Here is a 17,388-nt window from a genome sequence, read left to right as displayed (position 1 = left end):
GAGTTCCGAATATCATGGAGACCACAAATAACCTAGGCAAAAGCAAGTATTCCTGGACGGTGAACTTAAAGAGCAGATACCATCTGTTAGAAGCGGCTCCTGAAGACCAACACCAGCTTTTTTAGCAAATTGGGGATGCTGACAACATAGGAGGTTTGGGTTGCAAATTGCAGCGACGACTTTGAAACGGTTGGTGGCAGAAGTACGGAGAGGATTGAAACAATGCCCGTGCTTAGTATATTTTGATGACATAATCGTCCATTGAAGGTATATGCAGGAACATAGTCGAAGTCTAAAAAGTGTGTTAAACAGAGTATTGGCAGCACGTCTCGCACTCAACACTCAGGAAGGTCACTGCGCTGAAAGAAGGTAACTATTAGGGCCACATCATAAGTAAGGATGATGTAATGACAGGTCTGAAGTTAGTACAAGCAGTGCAGTATTTTCCAGTACCACAAACTACTAGGGAGTTACAATCTTTCCTCGGTATTGTGAATTATTATAAGAGCTTCATGAAAGGATTTGTGAATACTAAAAGAATACTTACGCAGTTGTTGAAGAAAGGGGTTAAGTTTGTGTGGTCGGAGAAATGTCAGGGAGCATTTGACGAGTTAAAGACGTTGTTAACATGAAATCCAGTTTTGTCGTTTTCAGATATTCAGACAGAACTTTTACTGTAGTGATGTGTCAGATTATGTCCTTGGTTGCCTTTTGAGCCAAATGTTCGATGCTTTTGAATCAAGAAAATTGATCGTCTTATTAAGAAATTACTCAGCACGGTGGTAACTAGTCTTAGAAGATATATCTAGTAGATTAACGAGATGGTCACTGAAACTCAGTGAATTTGAGTACGAAGTAATCCAGAGGCCGGAAAGGAAACTTGGAAACGTATATGGACTCAGGAGAAAGATAGCTGTAATACAAGCATTGAGTCACACTCTTGTTGAACGGCGAGCGGCACAGGACACGGAACAGGAATGTGGGCTGTATAACCCTTTAGTGGCCACTGGGAACTATAGTTCCCACTTATTTGTTTTCGCTGTAAGTTCAGTGTTAATCCGTGTTCACACTTCTAACTTGTGCTACCGTCTCTGTTAGAGTGGGCTAACTACGTGTAGATTGTCAACGGGTAGGCGGAAGCAGTTGTATTTCTACCGTGTTAGTAAATCAATGCAGAAGCGCAATTCCCTCGTGAAAACGAGCCACTGTTTCTACAGCTACAGCGTTTTTTGTATAGTGTGCTTTCCTTTTGTGTGTGAAGTGACTTGTGTTGTATTTATCCACTTTTATGTTTATGAGCGACATAGTGTTAGTGTATATTTGCTGGATTGGACTGAGAATTACCTAAATATTACAAGGTAGGTTAGTGGGAACTATTTTTCCCACTGAACTTGTGTGAAGTGCAAAGCATATGACTGCGCAATCGGCATCGTAGTTATTGTTTGTTTCTTATTGTTTAGAATGCCTGCACTGACACCAGAAGAGGTTTCCAGAGTTTTGTATGCTTTACCAGAAGATGAAGAAGATTAAGATAACGATGCTGACTCTGATGATGATTCTGAATCACCAAATACTTCACAGTTTTTGAACGAAAATAGTGACAAAGATATTGTTTCAAATGAAGACAACTGTTTCAATTTGACAATAGACACTAGTGAAATTGTCAGGCAAGTGTATCCGATTCAACCCCAGAAACAGCTGCTGCAACATTTGCTTCTAGTGAAAAAGTGTGGAATGAGAATATTTTCAAATTTTAAAATTGTCCACTGAAACTAGAAGAAAGCGCAGAAAATATTGCAAATTTCTCTAGTTCTGATAAAGAAATAAAATATTTTGAGTCTATATTTACGGAAGAGATGTTGCTTCATACTAGCAATCAGACAAACTTATATGCAAGCCACGAAATGTGTGTTGTGAAAGTCCCGGCGGAGGTTCGAGCCCTCCCTCAGGCATGGGTGTGTGTGTTTCTCCTTAGCATAATTTAGGTTAAGTAGTGTGTAAGCTTAGGGACTGATGAACTTAGCAGTTAAGTCCCTTAAGATTTCACACACATTTGAACATATTTTTGTGTTGTTAAGTCCGGGATAGAAAACAAGTAAATTATCTTCCAACTGAAGGACATTACTCTTCCTGAGCTAAAGGCTTTTTTGGGAATGCTTATTTTGATGGGTGTTCATCAGCTTCCACAACTCGGAAATTATTGGAGCAGTGATCCTATTCTTAGAGTAACTGCTATCTCATCAGTCATGACAAAGGTTCGATACAAAAAAAAATTGTTGAGAACCTGCATTGCAATGGCAACAGCACATGTGTCAAAAAAGGAAAACCAGGTTATGACAAGTTACACAAAATTAGACCTGTCATCAGTGCAATATCGCTTAAGCTTTGTAAAATCTACAAACCATCTTCTGTTTTAGCAGTTGACGAATGTATGGTGGCCTTTGAAGGACGGTCAACACTTAAACAATATATGCCAATGAAACCAGTGAAGCGTGGATATAAAGTGTGGTGCTTAGCTGATGCTAGTACTGGGTTCATCATAAATTTCGACATCTACACTGGAAAAAGAGATACAAATGATACGTCCGAATTTATTTTGGGTGAAAAAGTTGTGCTTACTTTAACAAAGGCTGGTAGCTTTTGACAATTATTTTACAACAGCACGAGTAATGGAAGAGTTACAGTCTCGTGGACTTTATGGCATCGGAATTGTTCGTTCAAACAGGAAGGATTTGCCTGATATGCTGAAAAAAAATTCTAAGCTTAGCAGGGGAGAATTCGAATTTGCTGTCAGGTCATGTGTTGCAGCAGTGAGGTGGCAGGATAGTAAACCTGTTTGTATATTATCAAATTACCACAATCCCAAACACATTACAACTGTTTTGAGAAGAAACCAAGATAGAAGCAGAAGTAAAGTATTCTGCCCATTGGCTGCGGCAGAGTATAATAAAATAATGGGAGGAGTGGATAGATTTGACCAGCTGGGTGAATGGTATGCTGTAGGCCATCGTTCACGGAAGTGGTGTCACAGACTGTTTTTCTCTCTTGTAGATTTGGTAGTTGTCAATTCCTACGTTATGTGGAAGCTACAGAAGACAGAAGCAGACCAGCTAACATTAAGATTGCACTTGGCATGCCGGTTTATCTCTGGCTTCTCAAATCGTAAGAGAAGAGGAAGGCCCATTCATTTTCAAACACCAAAAAGAGGTGTGTCTGGAGTACCAGATGAACTTCATCTGGAGAAAGTTGGAACTCATTTCCCTACAAAAGGTACAACAAACAGAAGATGCTGCCAATGTAGCACCAAGAACAAAGGAAAGAGAACAAAAGTAATATGTGGCAACTGTCGTGTACCTTTGTGTGTAGCACCATGATTCTCTAAGTTCCATATTACATCACCTTAGTGAACTCAAAGGATAATATGAATTAATCAAAATATAAATGTAATGTTTAACATGTTTTTTTACTAAAAATAAAGGAAATACATTTTTTTAAAGATTAGGAAGTGAAGTTACTCCAGAGTTCGGTGGGAACAATAATTCCCGCTAATATTTTTATACTCGTAGGCTAAACTCTCACTTTCAAGATTTAAACTACGATTTTATGAACGGTTTCTTAGCCAATAAAGTGTTCATAAAAAATCTACAACTTTCGTAAATAATTTGGTAACTAAAGGGAAAAGAAACAGCAGCAATTTGGTATGGATGATAGATTACTATGCAGAGAAGCAAAATTAGGAACACGAGTGGTAGTATCGGCTAAGTTAAAATTGAAAGTGTTACTTGAGATGCATGATCACATTTTATCAGGGCACAGTGCATGCAGCGCGCGAATGGAAGGGAGGCAAGAAGAAATTAGTGAAGAGGATGGAAGGATGATGTGGATCGATATGTCAAAATGTCTATGGATTGCTCGCAGAGTGGCGGAAAGGGAGAAGCAGTCAACTGTTGTGCAATAAAAGTAAAGAAGGTGTGGAACAAGGCACAAAGACCAAATACAAAGGCTTTGTAGAAACAGAGAGATGCAGTGGGGCGTGTGGGGACGTATTCGCCAATAGGTGATGTTGCCGAGTCCATTTATACCAAAGAGCAAGACAAAGAAGTTTTCAACACGGCAGTACGGCTTATACCAAGCAGTCGAAACTATGTCACTAGTGAATGACAAGCTGCAGTTGCCAACAAGGACGACGGCTGTGCGTGTGAGACGTCTGCGACCATTCAAGGGTACGCCAGAGATGATTACACGAAAAGTGCTAGTAAAGGCAAGGAAGGATATAAAGAGAAAAAAGCTAAACGATGGGCAGAGGGAGAAGGGATGTCTGCATACATCAGACTCGTTACACGTTATTAAGATCAAGAGAGTAGTTTTGTGTATCGATTTTGTGCAGTTTATTTTTATATATAGTGTAGGACGTTGTAACCTCCCCCCAAAAATTTAAAAAGACAGAAATTATATAGAAGTGCTAATGGCCATTGCGCTAAGTGTAACCTTTCCACTGAAATTTTAAAGACAGAAATAATAAATGAATAGGAGCCAAGAATAACCTCCCTGCAATGAAATGTACTGACAAAGGCAACAAAAATGTGAAATTCGCAATCTGACTCTGGTGTAAGCTCCCACAAAAATAATGAAAGTCAAATCAGTGCTAATGAAACTTCAGTGACAATGAAAATTCAATTAAACCGAAATATCGGTCTTTGGCCCTGTATAAAACAATCAGAATTAAATTCTTACCTCATTGTAACAGCTAGTCAAATTTCTGCTCTTATTCTTGCGCACGGCTCGGAGGAACTGCATTGCAAATAATAATATTCCCTCTTTTTTTTTATTATTTAACTGAAAACTGAAACTTTTGTTTAAGGGAAGTGGAACGAAATAGTTACTTCAATTAAATAAAAATTTTATGTAAAATTGCTTTTGAAATCAAAATTATTATTGGGGGTACTTGTTGAAAATTAATTACAATAAATAAACTTTACATTATCTGATGATTACCTTAATTAATAATATACCTCATTCAGCCGCTTGACCAGAATGCCGACCGCCTACATCACACAACCACACTCGGCTGCTACCACTGACCGACCGCCCTTCATGACGACTACTAGCGTACTGCACTCCACTGAACAGAGCTACTGCTCGCAACGACTACTGACAGAGTACTCGACTCGTAACACTCGCGCGGTCAAGCGCATACTCTCTGATCAGAGACGCTGCAATGCCTCGCCATCGCTGCTACGTTACATACGTGTTTCATAACCCTCCACTGGGGGGGGGCAAAAATTTGGCAGCGATGGTGAGTCATTTGGACTTGCCAAGCGCGGCAAAATTTTTCATTAATTAGTCAACTTGTACAATTTACAGAATGTTTAGATACATGAATTAAATGTGGTGCACACGCACAAAGTACAAAATATATCAGACAAAGACAAAATATGAGTACAAAACATAGTAACAAATCAGAAAAATGTATATACAAATTATTTGACAGATAACAAAGTGCACAGGCACTGAAAAAATTCTTTAGCATATTCAGAACAAATAAACAGACTGGCAAAAAATATTATGTTGACAAGTGACATGAGTGCACATGCATTGCAGTTGAGAACATATCAGTAAATGATGAAATGTATATACAACTAGTAACAAATGACATAAGTGCATACGCATTGAAGTATTGAATATACAGTATAGTACAAATCATATTGAAAAATGAGAAAAGTGCACAGGCACTGAAGTTCAGTAGAAAACATATTAACGCCTAACATAAGTGCACATGCACTGTAGTTCAGAACATATCACTAAAATAAAAAATGTATATACAATATAAAAGACAAGAGTGTACATATACTGTACTTCAGAACAAATCGAAAAAAATGTCTTTAGCATTTTCGCAATAAATAAACATAATGGCAAAAAAAATCATGTCGAAAGTGCACACGCACTGAAAAAATGTCTTTAGCATTTTCACAACAAATAAACATAATGGCAAAACATCATGTCGACCAGTGCCATAAGTGTACTCGCACTGGAGTTCAGCGAATCGAAAAAAATGTATAACCCTCGAACATAAATGATGTTACCAAAAAAATTATTTTCCTTATGTGACAAGAATTAGGATAGGAAAGGGAAGGATTGCATCATGGTTGTAGCACTTTAGATTGCACACAGCTGTTCTGAAAGTCCATATCTTTCCACAGAAGTACAATACCAAGTGACACAACTTGGAGTTCTTTTCCCATCAGAATTTATCAGCGTAGCCGAGACACTGAATTGTCGTAGTAATATTCCATGTTTTCATTTTGGCAGTACATTAGGTACACCAAACAGTGGGACCATAATAACGTCTTCATCGCTCACGGTGGTGGACAGCATGTCGTGTCATCACCACGCTCTTACAAGGCACACCAACGTAGAATTAGTGCAAAACCAAAGATAGTGCTCCATGATCACTAGGATAAACAGGACAAATGGACATTGCAGTAATTCAGAGTAGTTAGCTCATGAGGTAAAGGACATTAAGTCACATAATATTGACAATTACGGTCTTCATTAGTAGTTTGCGGCATTCATAGCCCAGTTATTGAACATTTCTGTACCAAGTATGAAGTATTACAGAAAAATGTTCATTAATTGTTTTACATAGAATCAGTAACCTTCATTTCCTAGTTACAAAGCATTATTAAATAATCGCATTCTTTTCCAGTTACAAAGTATAGCTTAGTTAATTACTCATTTGTCATTCCAATATAGTAAGAATCATTAGCCTTCTCCTAATTACAAAGTATTTTCATTTCCAATTACAAAGCATAGCATAATTAATTAATCATTTGTCATTCCAATAGTAATAATTATTAGCTTTTTCCTAATTACAAAGCATTATTAAACAGTCGCATTCTTTTCCAGTTACAAAGTATCAACATTGAAAACAAGAGCTAATTAATGGCATGATTAATAACAATTCATTGAGTGACATTAATTATTGGCACTCAGTGGCCAGCAAGTATTGAATAGAATAAAACATAGTTCATCATTCAGTATTATTCAGATCATCATGAAGTCATTATTAAAAATCAGTTAATTACAGTCATAGCATTAATAATCATGGGCATTATAAGTAGTCTCATTACAATAAACAGTGGCAGTTATTAGCTAGTGACAAAGCATTATTTTAAATATTGAAACACGTATGTAACGCAGCAGCGATGGCGAGGCATTGTAGCATCTGTGACCAGAGAGTATGCGCTTGACCGCGCGAGTGTTGCGAGCGGTTCTCGGTGAGTAGCAGTCGGTCGAGTGAGTCGTTGCGAGTCGGTCAGTAGTAGTCGTTGCGAGTCTGTAGCTCGGTTTAGTCGTCATGCAGAGCAGTCGGTCAGTAGTAGCAGCCCAGTGCGGTTGCGTGATGTAGGCGGTCGGCAACACTGGTCAAGATGGTGAATAAGGTATACTGTTAATTAATATAATCATTAGATAATAAAAAATTTTATTTATTGTAACTATTCTCCAACAAGTTCCCCAATAATAATTTTTATTTCAAAAGCATTTTTTCAAAATTTAATTTTTTATTGAACTAAAGATCTCGTTGCACTTCCCATTTCATTCCACTTCTTTTGAAGAAAAATTTCACTAGAATTACAAAAAAAAAAAGGAGAATATTATTATTTGCAATGCAGTTCCTCCAAGCGGTGCGCAACAACAAGAGCAGATATGTGACATCCATTTATTCTGAGGTAAGACTTTAATTCTGATTGTTTTACACAGGGCCAAAGACCGATATTTCGGTTTAATTAAATTTTCTTATCACTGAATGGACTTTAATTTTTCATCAGGAATTTATATTTGAGTCAGATTGCGTATTTCACATTTTTGTTGGCATTGTCAATACATTTCATTGTGGGCAGGTTACGCTTAGCGCAATGTCCATTAGGATTCATAATTAAATATTGTCATATTTCTTTCTTTCAAAAATTTTGTGGGGAGGTTACACTCGGCTCCCATTTGTATTAAGTATTGTCACTTACATTTTCTTTTAAAATTGCGGTGGGGAGGTTACACTTGGCGACACCCAGTCCAGGATCGTATTTCGTTGAGAGTCTTTTGAGCAACAGTCAGATATCTGCTCTTGTTTGCTTAGATACAATTAGGATTTGGCGCAACGCTTTTAATAATATTGTGACTTTCTTTCTACAGGTCAACGGCAATTTGCTGCTTTGTTGTATTTGTGTGTTGCTTTTGCATTGTGCTTATTTGTTTTGTGAAAAATTTTGACTATTGTAAAAATGCCGCGAAAGACTGTGAATAGTGTATCGCGAAGTATTGTGAATGAAATTACCGACTTAAACAACGTGACCGATAGTAATTGTGATACGCAACGTAATGATGACAATCCTGCGTTCACTAACAATCAGTGCATTCCAACCACTAATGATGACTTTCACCTTAATGATGAACAAACGAACTCAATTGTCTCGTCTGTTAATTTGACAATTGATGACGCAGAACGCTCTATTGTAATGAGCGCTGCCCAGCTTAACACACCCGATTCGGAAAACTCAAGTGATGTACAGACAAATCTGTCTAATGAGAATGAACAGATCACACAAAGTAGGGCGGATTTATTTAATTCCGGAACAGTGTCTGACAATGTACATCCGACTGATAAACGTTTTTGTAAATTACAGAATGACCAAATGGTCACACAAAACGCGACAATTGTAGATACACCATCAAACAGTAGTGAGAATAAAGTAGGTAATGTTACTTTGGAACAATTTATGACAATAATGCTACAGTCTAAGAACAAAAATGACGAAAATTTCAAACAACTTAATGAGAAGCTTGATAAACAGCACAAACAACTTAGCGAAATGATTGATAAAAGTTTCAAACTCACAAACGAAAAACAAGACGACCTTAAAGAACAGAACAAACAAGCTAGCGAACAGATTACAGGTGTTACCATGCAATGCCAGAACATTAAAGAACAATTACGTGTGAATACTAAGACTTGTGCTAATAACAGTAATGAAAAAGTTGGCACTGTTGCACAAGAATTAAGTAGCACACGTGTAAGCACAACAGAATTACACAAAGATGACATTAATGCAGTCACTGAACGATGTTCAGCAAACGAAACACAGAAACACGAAATTAATGCAGTCACGGAACAATGCCCTAAAAACGCAGTACAGATACGCGACGAGTTTAATTTAGAGCCACTGGAAGTTTCACACACTCTGAATACGGAAATTGTTAATAAAAGTGAACGACACAACAACCAAATTGACGGAAGTATTAAAGTAACAGAATTAACAATTATTCCAGTCACCAATACGTCACAGAACCCGCCACGTTGCGAGCATTTGTCAGACTTACGCAGTGTGTATAATGTGAACAATTTACAGAGACTACGCGAATTAAAATCTGAAAAGCTACGCAACTTGAAATCCGAAATGACACAGGCGTACAGATTCACACCCAAACCTGAACGTGTTATCAAACTGAGTGACGAGAACGTAGATTTCGAGCAATTTGCATTTGTAAGAAAATCTAAAGAACTTAATAATGACAGCGTACAGGTACACGCTTTGCACTGTATACGACAATTTATCTTTGTACATTTACCGCTATTACCTGTAATGCAGAAACTAGCTTTGAACCAGAGGCGACAATTTGTTATTGTATTTTCATCAGCATTACGTATTATGCAGAAACCGGAATTAGCATGCAGACAGCAATTTATTTCTGAATTTGTACCGGCATTGCCTGCAACGCAAAAGCTAAAATTTATTTGCAGTGCGTAATAGACCTCAGGGGATTCATTACGCTTTAATGAATATGTGCCGTAGCGAGCATAGGGCCCCGAGCTGTAGTAGTACTGTTTCATCTTTAGTTTTCTGCACTGCTGCCTTTTCTTCTACTATCCTTTATATCTATCAAAACTGCTCTTTAACTATTGCTCTACCTAGAATTAAGAAAAATGACAAAGAAAACCGGATACGACAGATCTTTTACCGAATGTGACAATTTTCAGTAGGCACTCCAGAACCAGCGTAATTTTAATTACAGATTAAATCGTAATCATCAGTATGTGTAAAATTAACAGCAAACGCATTTTTTTGTAACAATAGACGTTTTTCACCGCAACAGCATGAAAGTCAACCGCTTAGCATACCTAACCAACAATGCAGTCTACAAGGTCAACCAAACTTTAATGTTTCGCCGCGTGCACGTATAGTCCTAGCTCCAACAAATAGTAACGCATGGCAGCAAAGAAATAACCACGGATAGACAACACACTATTTCAACTCGCATCGCAATACGCCGTATAGAAATTACTATCTTGACAGACGTAAAAATAACGAGCACGATTTTCAGCGTACATTTAATAACAGTCGATCTTATGAGCAGCAACAACATCAGCAACAACGAATAATCATGAATGAAACAGACAATAGGTGTCATCTATAGCGTAACACGTCAATAAGAAATAACAGAGCAGTTCAAATAGTCGAAATGCCACAGCATTCTCCCGTAAATAATAACACGTACGACAGATTTTAACCAGATACAGCACAGATTGCATATTACAGTAACGCAAACATTACTTTTGACACGCAGAATTTTGTCCACGAGAATGTTATTTGAAACATGCTTTGTTGAATGCACCACTTTTATCGCACCCAGATCTTACCAGAAATTTTTCTATTGCCACCGACAGTTCTAACACCGCTCTAGGCGTACGCATTTTCCAGGAAATTGAAGAAGATGGTTCAATAGTAATCAAAAACATCGCATTTGCAAGTCGCATTTTGTCACCTGCTGAGCGAAATTACTCCGTTACAGAATTAGAAACATTGTGTGTTGTATGGGCTTTTACGAGATTTAGGCACTTTCTTTATGGCAGACATACCACCGTTTACACAGACCACAGAGCGATACAATTTTTACTTTCAGCTAAATTTACTCACGACAGGTTAAGCAGATGGAAACTATATTTACAGGAATTTAATTTTACAATAGTTCACATTCCCGGCACGCAAAATGTTGTAGCAGACGCACTATCGCGTTCTCTCGGCAACAATCAGCAAGACGTAGTAACCAACTTCTGCAAAACAAATTTCAGTGTCATGTACATTCAGCAAGTTGCATTTGAAAATTTTATTTCATCATCATTACAGGACATAGCACAAGAACAAAACAAAGACAATGTGTGGAAAGAAATTAAACAGCTTTGTCAAGATAGGAATAATGTTACGATTAGGAATCACTACACTGTACGCAATGACATTCTGTTTCGCCGCTCTCATCCTGACAGCAACAATTGGTTATTATGCATTCCTGACGAACTGGTTAACAAACTAATTTGGTACACTCATTTAAGTTACGCACATTACGGAGCACGAAAATGTTTTCTTATACTGAGACACAACTGTTATTTTACTAACATGGAAAAACGTATACGACGAGTTTTAGCGTCTTGTAAAATTTGCCAGAAAACTAAATCAGACACCACTTCACATATTCCTCCTTTATATCCCATTATACCTGTTAAATTAAGACACATGGCCGCAGTAGATATTTTTGGTCCGATTCCCAGAACTAACAGAGGTTTTTGCTACATATTTGTCGCTGTTGAGCTCACTTCAAAATTTGTTACTTTCACTCCGTTACGCAAAGCTACTGCTAAAACTGTTTCGAAAGCATTTGTAAAACATTTTCTATTTCATGTAGGGCATGTAATGAAAGTAATTTCTGACAATGGATCTCAATTCCGTAGTAGCGTATGGACACGCATGTTACGAGCCAGAAACATTTCTCCGATCTATATATCCAAGTACCACGCTTCTTCGAACCCTTGTGAAAGATTAATGAAAGAAATTGGTAAGCTGTGCCGAATATACTGCCACAAAAGACATATTGATTGGGATACACACATACTCTCATTCCAAGATGTAATTAATTCCATTCCAAATGAATCCACTAGGCTATCTCCGACTGTTATACTGAAAAACGTTGAACCACCGAACAAAATTAAAGAATTAATAGAATTTCCAGAACGTCGTCGCCTACGACACCACGAAATAATTGACATTGCGCTGAACAACATCAAACGTGCCGCAGAGCGCCGGAGAAGACAGCAAAAACAGGTTTGTACACGCCGCGTCTTTCACGTTGGACAGAAGATACTAGTACGTACACACTATTTATCCAGCAAATTAAAAGGTAAGTGCAGTAAATTTGAACTTCTATACACAGGTCCATATCGGATTCGCAGCATCCCTCACCCCAATGTTGTACACGTCGAAACTTTGAGAACCAGAAAATCGAAAGGCAATCACCATATATCAAACATTAAACCGTTTATTGAGTGAAACCACTGTATGATTCAACACACTATGATGCCATTTACTAATGCAATTATTTCACGTGACTAATTACTGATGATTATCGTATTTTTTCTTGGCAAGTGCCCGGCAAGGTAAGGTTAGCAGGTCGCTCTTCTTGTCGTTACACATCAGACCGTGCATATTTTTCCAGGTGAATTTACACATTTACGACTATTTCAGCAATTATATTTATGTGACTACTTATTGATGATTATCGTATTTTTTCTTGGCAAGTGCCCGGCAAGGTAAGGTTAGCAGGTCGCTTTTCTTGTCGTTACACATCAGACCGTGCACATTTTTCATTTTTTTTGTGTATATGATTGTACTCCAGTTTTGTTTGTATGCACTATGAAATAGTTAAGATATAACACACACCAGTTGACTTTGACATTTTTTGTTGCCATATGACACCTCAAGATCGTGACTGTTTAACATTTTTTTTGCTACTGCATTGTAATATTATCTGTACATTTTGCCTCTGAACACTGTCAATGTTTTTGACATATTACGTTTTCTGTCATGTTATGCTGTAGGGTTAATTATGTCACCATAAACCAGTCATTATTTAGTGGGTATATGATTTAAATGCAAGACATTAATCTCTGCTCATCAATTTCAGAAAGAAATGATGCATGTAAGAAATAAATTCAACAGAAATGGGAATTTCACCTACGGAATAAACGAAAGGAGATGCAATAACTTTATGAGGAAGAGTAAATGGATCAGGATTAACAAGCATTAACAAGAATATACTATACTCATCACAGAATAGCAGTCTTAACTAATTTTTTCTTTCAGAATACAAGGTGATTGATGCAGGCTGTCAGAGAGAACTACACGTCTTAGTTTTAGTGATGAAATATGCTAGAGATAAGGAATAGTTATGTAATGAGTAATGAAGTGATTTTTTGCAGATGATAATGAATACTGATGAATAATGATGAAGGAAATGGTATTATGAATAATGAAGTTTTTCTTTACAGATGATGATAATAGTGAAGTTATGATGATATGGATAATGAAGTTTTTTTTCTTTACAGATGAGGATAATGTTGAAGTAATGTATTTATGCTACGTAGTTATTTAAGTATTTGTTGCAGTTTGCTTTGACAGCAGGTGTTACATTGCATAGTAGGATGACTGAAAGTTTTGGAAAGGACAGCTATGAAACACATTTTATACACATTTCACTACTTGTTAATTCGAAGTTCACTACTTTTCAGCATAGTGTGCGTTTCTTCTTTCAGGTCAATAATCCGTTTTTGTATTTTTTCCAGGAGAAGCTTTTCATGATACTTACTAAACCTGTTAGTTATTATACCTGTTCTAGTACTTGCATTTTTATTTTTTACCCATTTGTGTCTATCGCTTATAAATGTGATCACATGTACTGCCTTGTTACATAATCTTGCTACAGCTGACTCATGACGAATGACGTTACCTATCCTCATTTGCTGCAATAGGTCAAAAGCAAATAGTGTTATGTTTCAGCAATTAACTATCGATCCCAACGCAATGCATTGCTAACAAAAAAAAATGTATTACCAGTCCCACATAATGTCACTAGTTTATGATAATTCTGAATAATACTGATCAACTCTGAATAGCATGTCACTTGATTAATGACCTCTTAATGAGACTATATTCAAAATAATGCTTTGTCACTAGCTAATAACTGCCACTTTTGTTGTAATGATACTACTTATAATACTTGTGATTACTAATGATTTGACTGTAATTAACTGATTTTAATAATGCCTTTGTAATGATCTGAATACTACTGAAGGAGGAACACTGTTTATTGTAATGTTACCACTTATAATGCTTGTGATTACTAATGATTTGACTGTAATTAACTGATTTTAATAATGCCTTTGTAATGATCTGAATACTACTGAATGAGGAACACTGTTTATTGTAATGAGTACTTGTAATGCCCATGATTATTAATGCTATGACTGTAATTAACTGATTTTTAATAATGACTTCGTAATAATCTGAATAATACTAAATGATGATTTTATTCAATACTTGCTGGCCACTGAGTGCCAATAATTAATGTCACTCCACGAATTGTTATTAATTATGCCATTGATTAGCTCTTGTTTCCAATGTTGATACTTTGTTGTTGGAAATGAATGTGACTGTTTCATAATGCTTTGTAATTAGGAAAAGACTAATGATTCTTAATAGATTGGAATGACACATAATTAATTAACTATGGTACTGTTTAATAATGCTTTGTAATTAATTAAGGCTAATAATTCTTAGTATATTGAAATGACAAATGATTAATTAATTAACTGTAATTAGACAAATGATTAATTAACGACAAATGATTAATTAACTGGAATTATACAAATGATTAATTAACTGTAATTAGACAAATGATTAATTAATGACAAATGATTAATTAACTGTAATTAGGAAAAGGCTAATGATTCTTAATTATACTCTGTAACTGGAAAAGAATGCGATTATTTAATAATGCTTTGTAACTAGGAAAAGAAGATTACTGATTCTATGTAAAACAATTAATGAACATTTTTCTGTAATACTACATACATGGTACAGAAATGTTCAACAACTGGGCTATGAATGCCGCACACTACTACTGTAATTGACAATATTATGTGACTTAATGTCCTTCACCTTATGAGCTAACTACCCTGAATTACTGCAATGTCCATTTGTCCTGTTTATCCTAGTGATCATGGAGCACTATCTTTGGTTTTGCACTAATTCTACGTTGGTGTGCCTTGTAAGAGTGTGGTGTTGACACGACATGCTGTCCACCACCGTGAGCAATGAAGACGTTATTATGGTCCCACTGTTTGGTGTACCTAATGTACTGCCAAAATGAAAACATGGAACATTACTACGACAGTTCAGTGTCTTGGCTACACTGATAAATTCTGATGGGAAAAGAACTTCCAGTTGTGTCACTTGGTGTTGTACTTCTGTGGAAAGATATGGACTTTCAGAGCAGCTGTGTGCAATCTAAAGTGCTACAACCATGATGCAATCCTTCCCTTTCCTATCCTGATTCTTGTCACATAAAGAAAAAATTTTTTTGGTAACATCATTTATGTTCATAGGTTATACATTTTTCGATTCGCTAAACTCCAGTGTGAGTACACTTATGTCACTGGTCATGATTTTTTTTTTTTTTTTGCCATTATGTTTATTTGTTGTGAAAATGCTAAAGACATTTTTCAGTGCATGTACACTTGTCAAAATAATATTTTTTGCCAGTCTGTCTATTTGTTCTGAATATGCTAAAGAATTTTTTCAGTGCCTGTGCACTTTATCTGTCAAAAAAATTTGTACATACCTTTTTTCTGATTTGCTACTATGTTTAGTATTCACATTTTGTCTTTGTCTGATATATTTTGTACTTAGTGCGTGTGCACAACATTTAAATATTCTGTAAGTTGTAGAATTTTGTTAGTTAAAGAAAAATTTTGCCGCGCTTGGCAAGTCCAAATGACTCACCATCGCTGCCAAATTTTTGCCCCCCCAGTGGAGGGTTATGAAACACGTATGTAACGCAGCAGCGATGGCGAGGCATTGTAGCATCTGTGACCAGAGAGTATGCGCTTGACCGCGCGAGTGTTGCGAGCGGTTCTCGGTGAGTAGCAGTCGGTCGAGTGAGTCGTTGCGAGTCGGTCAGTAGTAGTCGTTGCGAGTCTGTAGCTCGGTTTAGTCGTCATGCAGAGCAGTCGGTCAGTAGTAGCAGCCCAGTGCGGTTGCGTGATGTAGGCGGTCGGCAACACTGGTCAAGATGGTGAATAAGGTATACTGTTAATTAATATAATCATTAGATAATAAAAAATTTTATTTATTGTAACTATTCTCCAACAAGTTCCCCAATAATAATTTTTATTTCAAAAGCATTTTTTCAAAATTTAATTTTTTATTGAACTAAAGATCTCGTTGCACTTCCCATTTCATTCCACTTCTTTTGAAGAAAAATTTCACTAGAATTACAAAAAAAAAGGAGAATATTATTATTTGCAATGCAGTTCCTCCAAGCGGTGCGCAACAACAAGAGCAGATATGTGACATCCATTTATTCTGAGGTAAGACTTTAATTCTGATTGTTTTACACAGGGCCAAAGACCGATATTTCGGTTTAATTAAATTTTCTTATCACTGAATGGACTTTAATTTTTCATCAGGAATTTATATTTGAGTCAGATTGCGTATTTCACATTTTTGTTGGCATTGTCAATACATTTCATTGTGGGCAGGTTACGCTTAGCGCAATGTCCATTAGGATTCATAATTAAATATTGTCATATTTCTTTCTTTCAAAAATTTTGTGGGGAGGTTACACTCGGCTCCCATTTGTATTAAGTATTGTCACTTACATTTTCTTTTAAAATTGCGGTGGGGAGGTTACAATATATACTTTTTTTTGTCTCATTAAGAAGTCATTACTCAAGTGACATACTATTCAGAGTTGATCAGTATTATTCAGAATTATCATAAACTAGTGACATTATGTGGGACTGGTAATACTTTTTTTTTTTTTTGTTAGCAATGCATTGCGTTGGGATCGATAATTAACTGCTGAGGCATAACACTATTTGCTTTTGACCTATTGCTGCAAATGAGGATAGGTAACGTCATTCGTCATGAGTCAGCTGTAGCAAGGTTATGTAACAAGGCAGTATATGTGATCACATTTATAAATGATAGACACAAATGGGTAAAAAAATAGAAATGCAAGTACTAGAACAGGTATAATAAGTAACAGGTTTAGTAAGTATCATGAAAAGCTTCTCCTGGAAAAAATACAAAATGGATTATTGACCTGAAAGAAGAAACGCACACTATGCTGAAAAGTAGTGAACTTCGAATTAACAGGTAGTGAAATGTGTATAAAAATGTGTTCCATAGCTGTCCTTTCCAAAATTTTCCGTCATCCTACTGTGCAATATAACACCTGCTGTCAAAACAAACTGCAACAAATACTTAAATAACTACATAGCAT

The 17,388-nt window shown here is 36.4% G+C and overlaps 1 protein-coding gene across 1 annotated transcript; it reads left to right on the top strand.

The window, feature by feature from the left end:
* The first annotated feature begins 2,669 nt into the window (after positions 1-2,669).
* LOC124805631 (piggyBac transposable element-derived protein 4-like) lies at positions 2,670-3,374 on the top strand. Its single transcript, XM_047266198.1, has one exon. It carries the CDS (start codon positions 2,670-2,672, stop codon positions 3,372-3,374), a length of 705 nt encoding a protein of 234 aa, XP_047122154.1.
* Positions 3,375-17,388: the final 14,014 nt, after the last annotated feature.

The sequence above is a fragment of the Schistocerca piceifrons genome, chromosome 7, assembly GCF_021461385.2.
Source record: "Schistocerca piceifrons isolate TAMUIC-IGC-003096 chromosome 7, iqSchPice1.1, whole genome shotgun sequence".
NCBI classification, from domain to species: Eukaryota; Metazoa; Arthropoda; class Insecta; order Orthoptera; family Acrididae; genus Schistocerca; species Schistocerca piceifrons.
Note: the sequence above shows the minus strand (reverse complement) of the source record. Positions and strands in the feature narration are given on the sequence as shown.

Coding starts and splice junctions, on each gene's coding strand:
- LOC124805631 (XM_047266198.1), top strand. CDS start 2,670: ATGGAAGAGTTACAGTCTCGTGGACTTTATGGCATCGGAATTGTTCGT.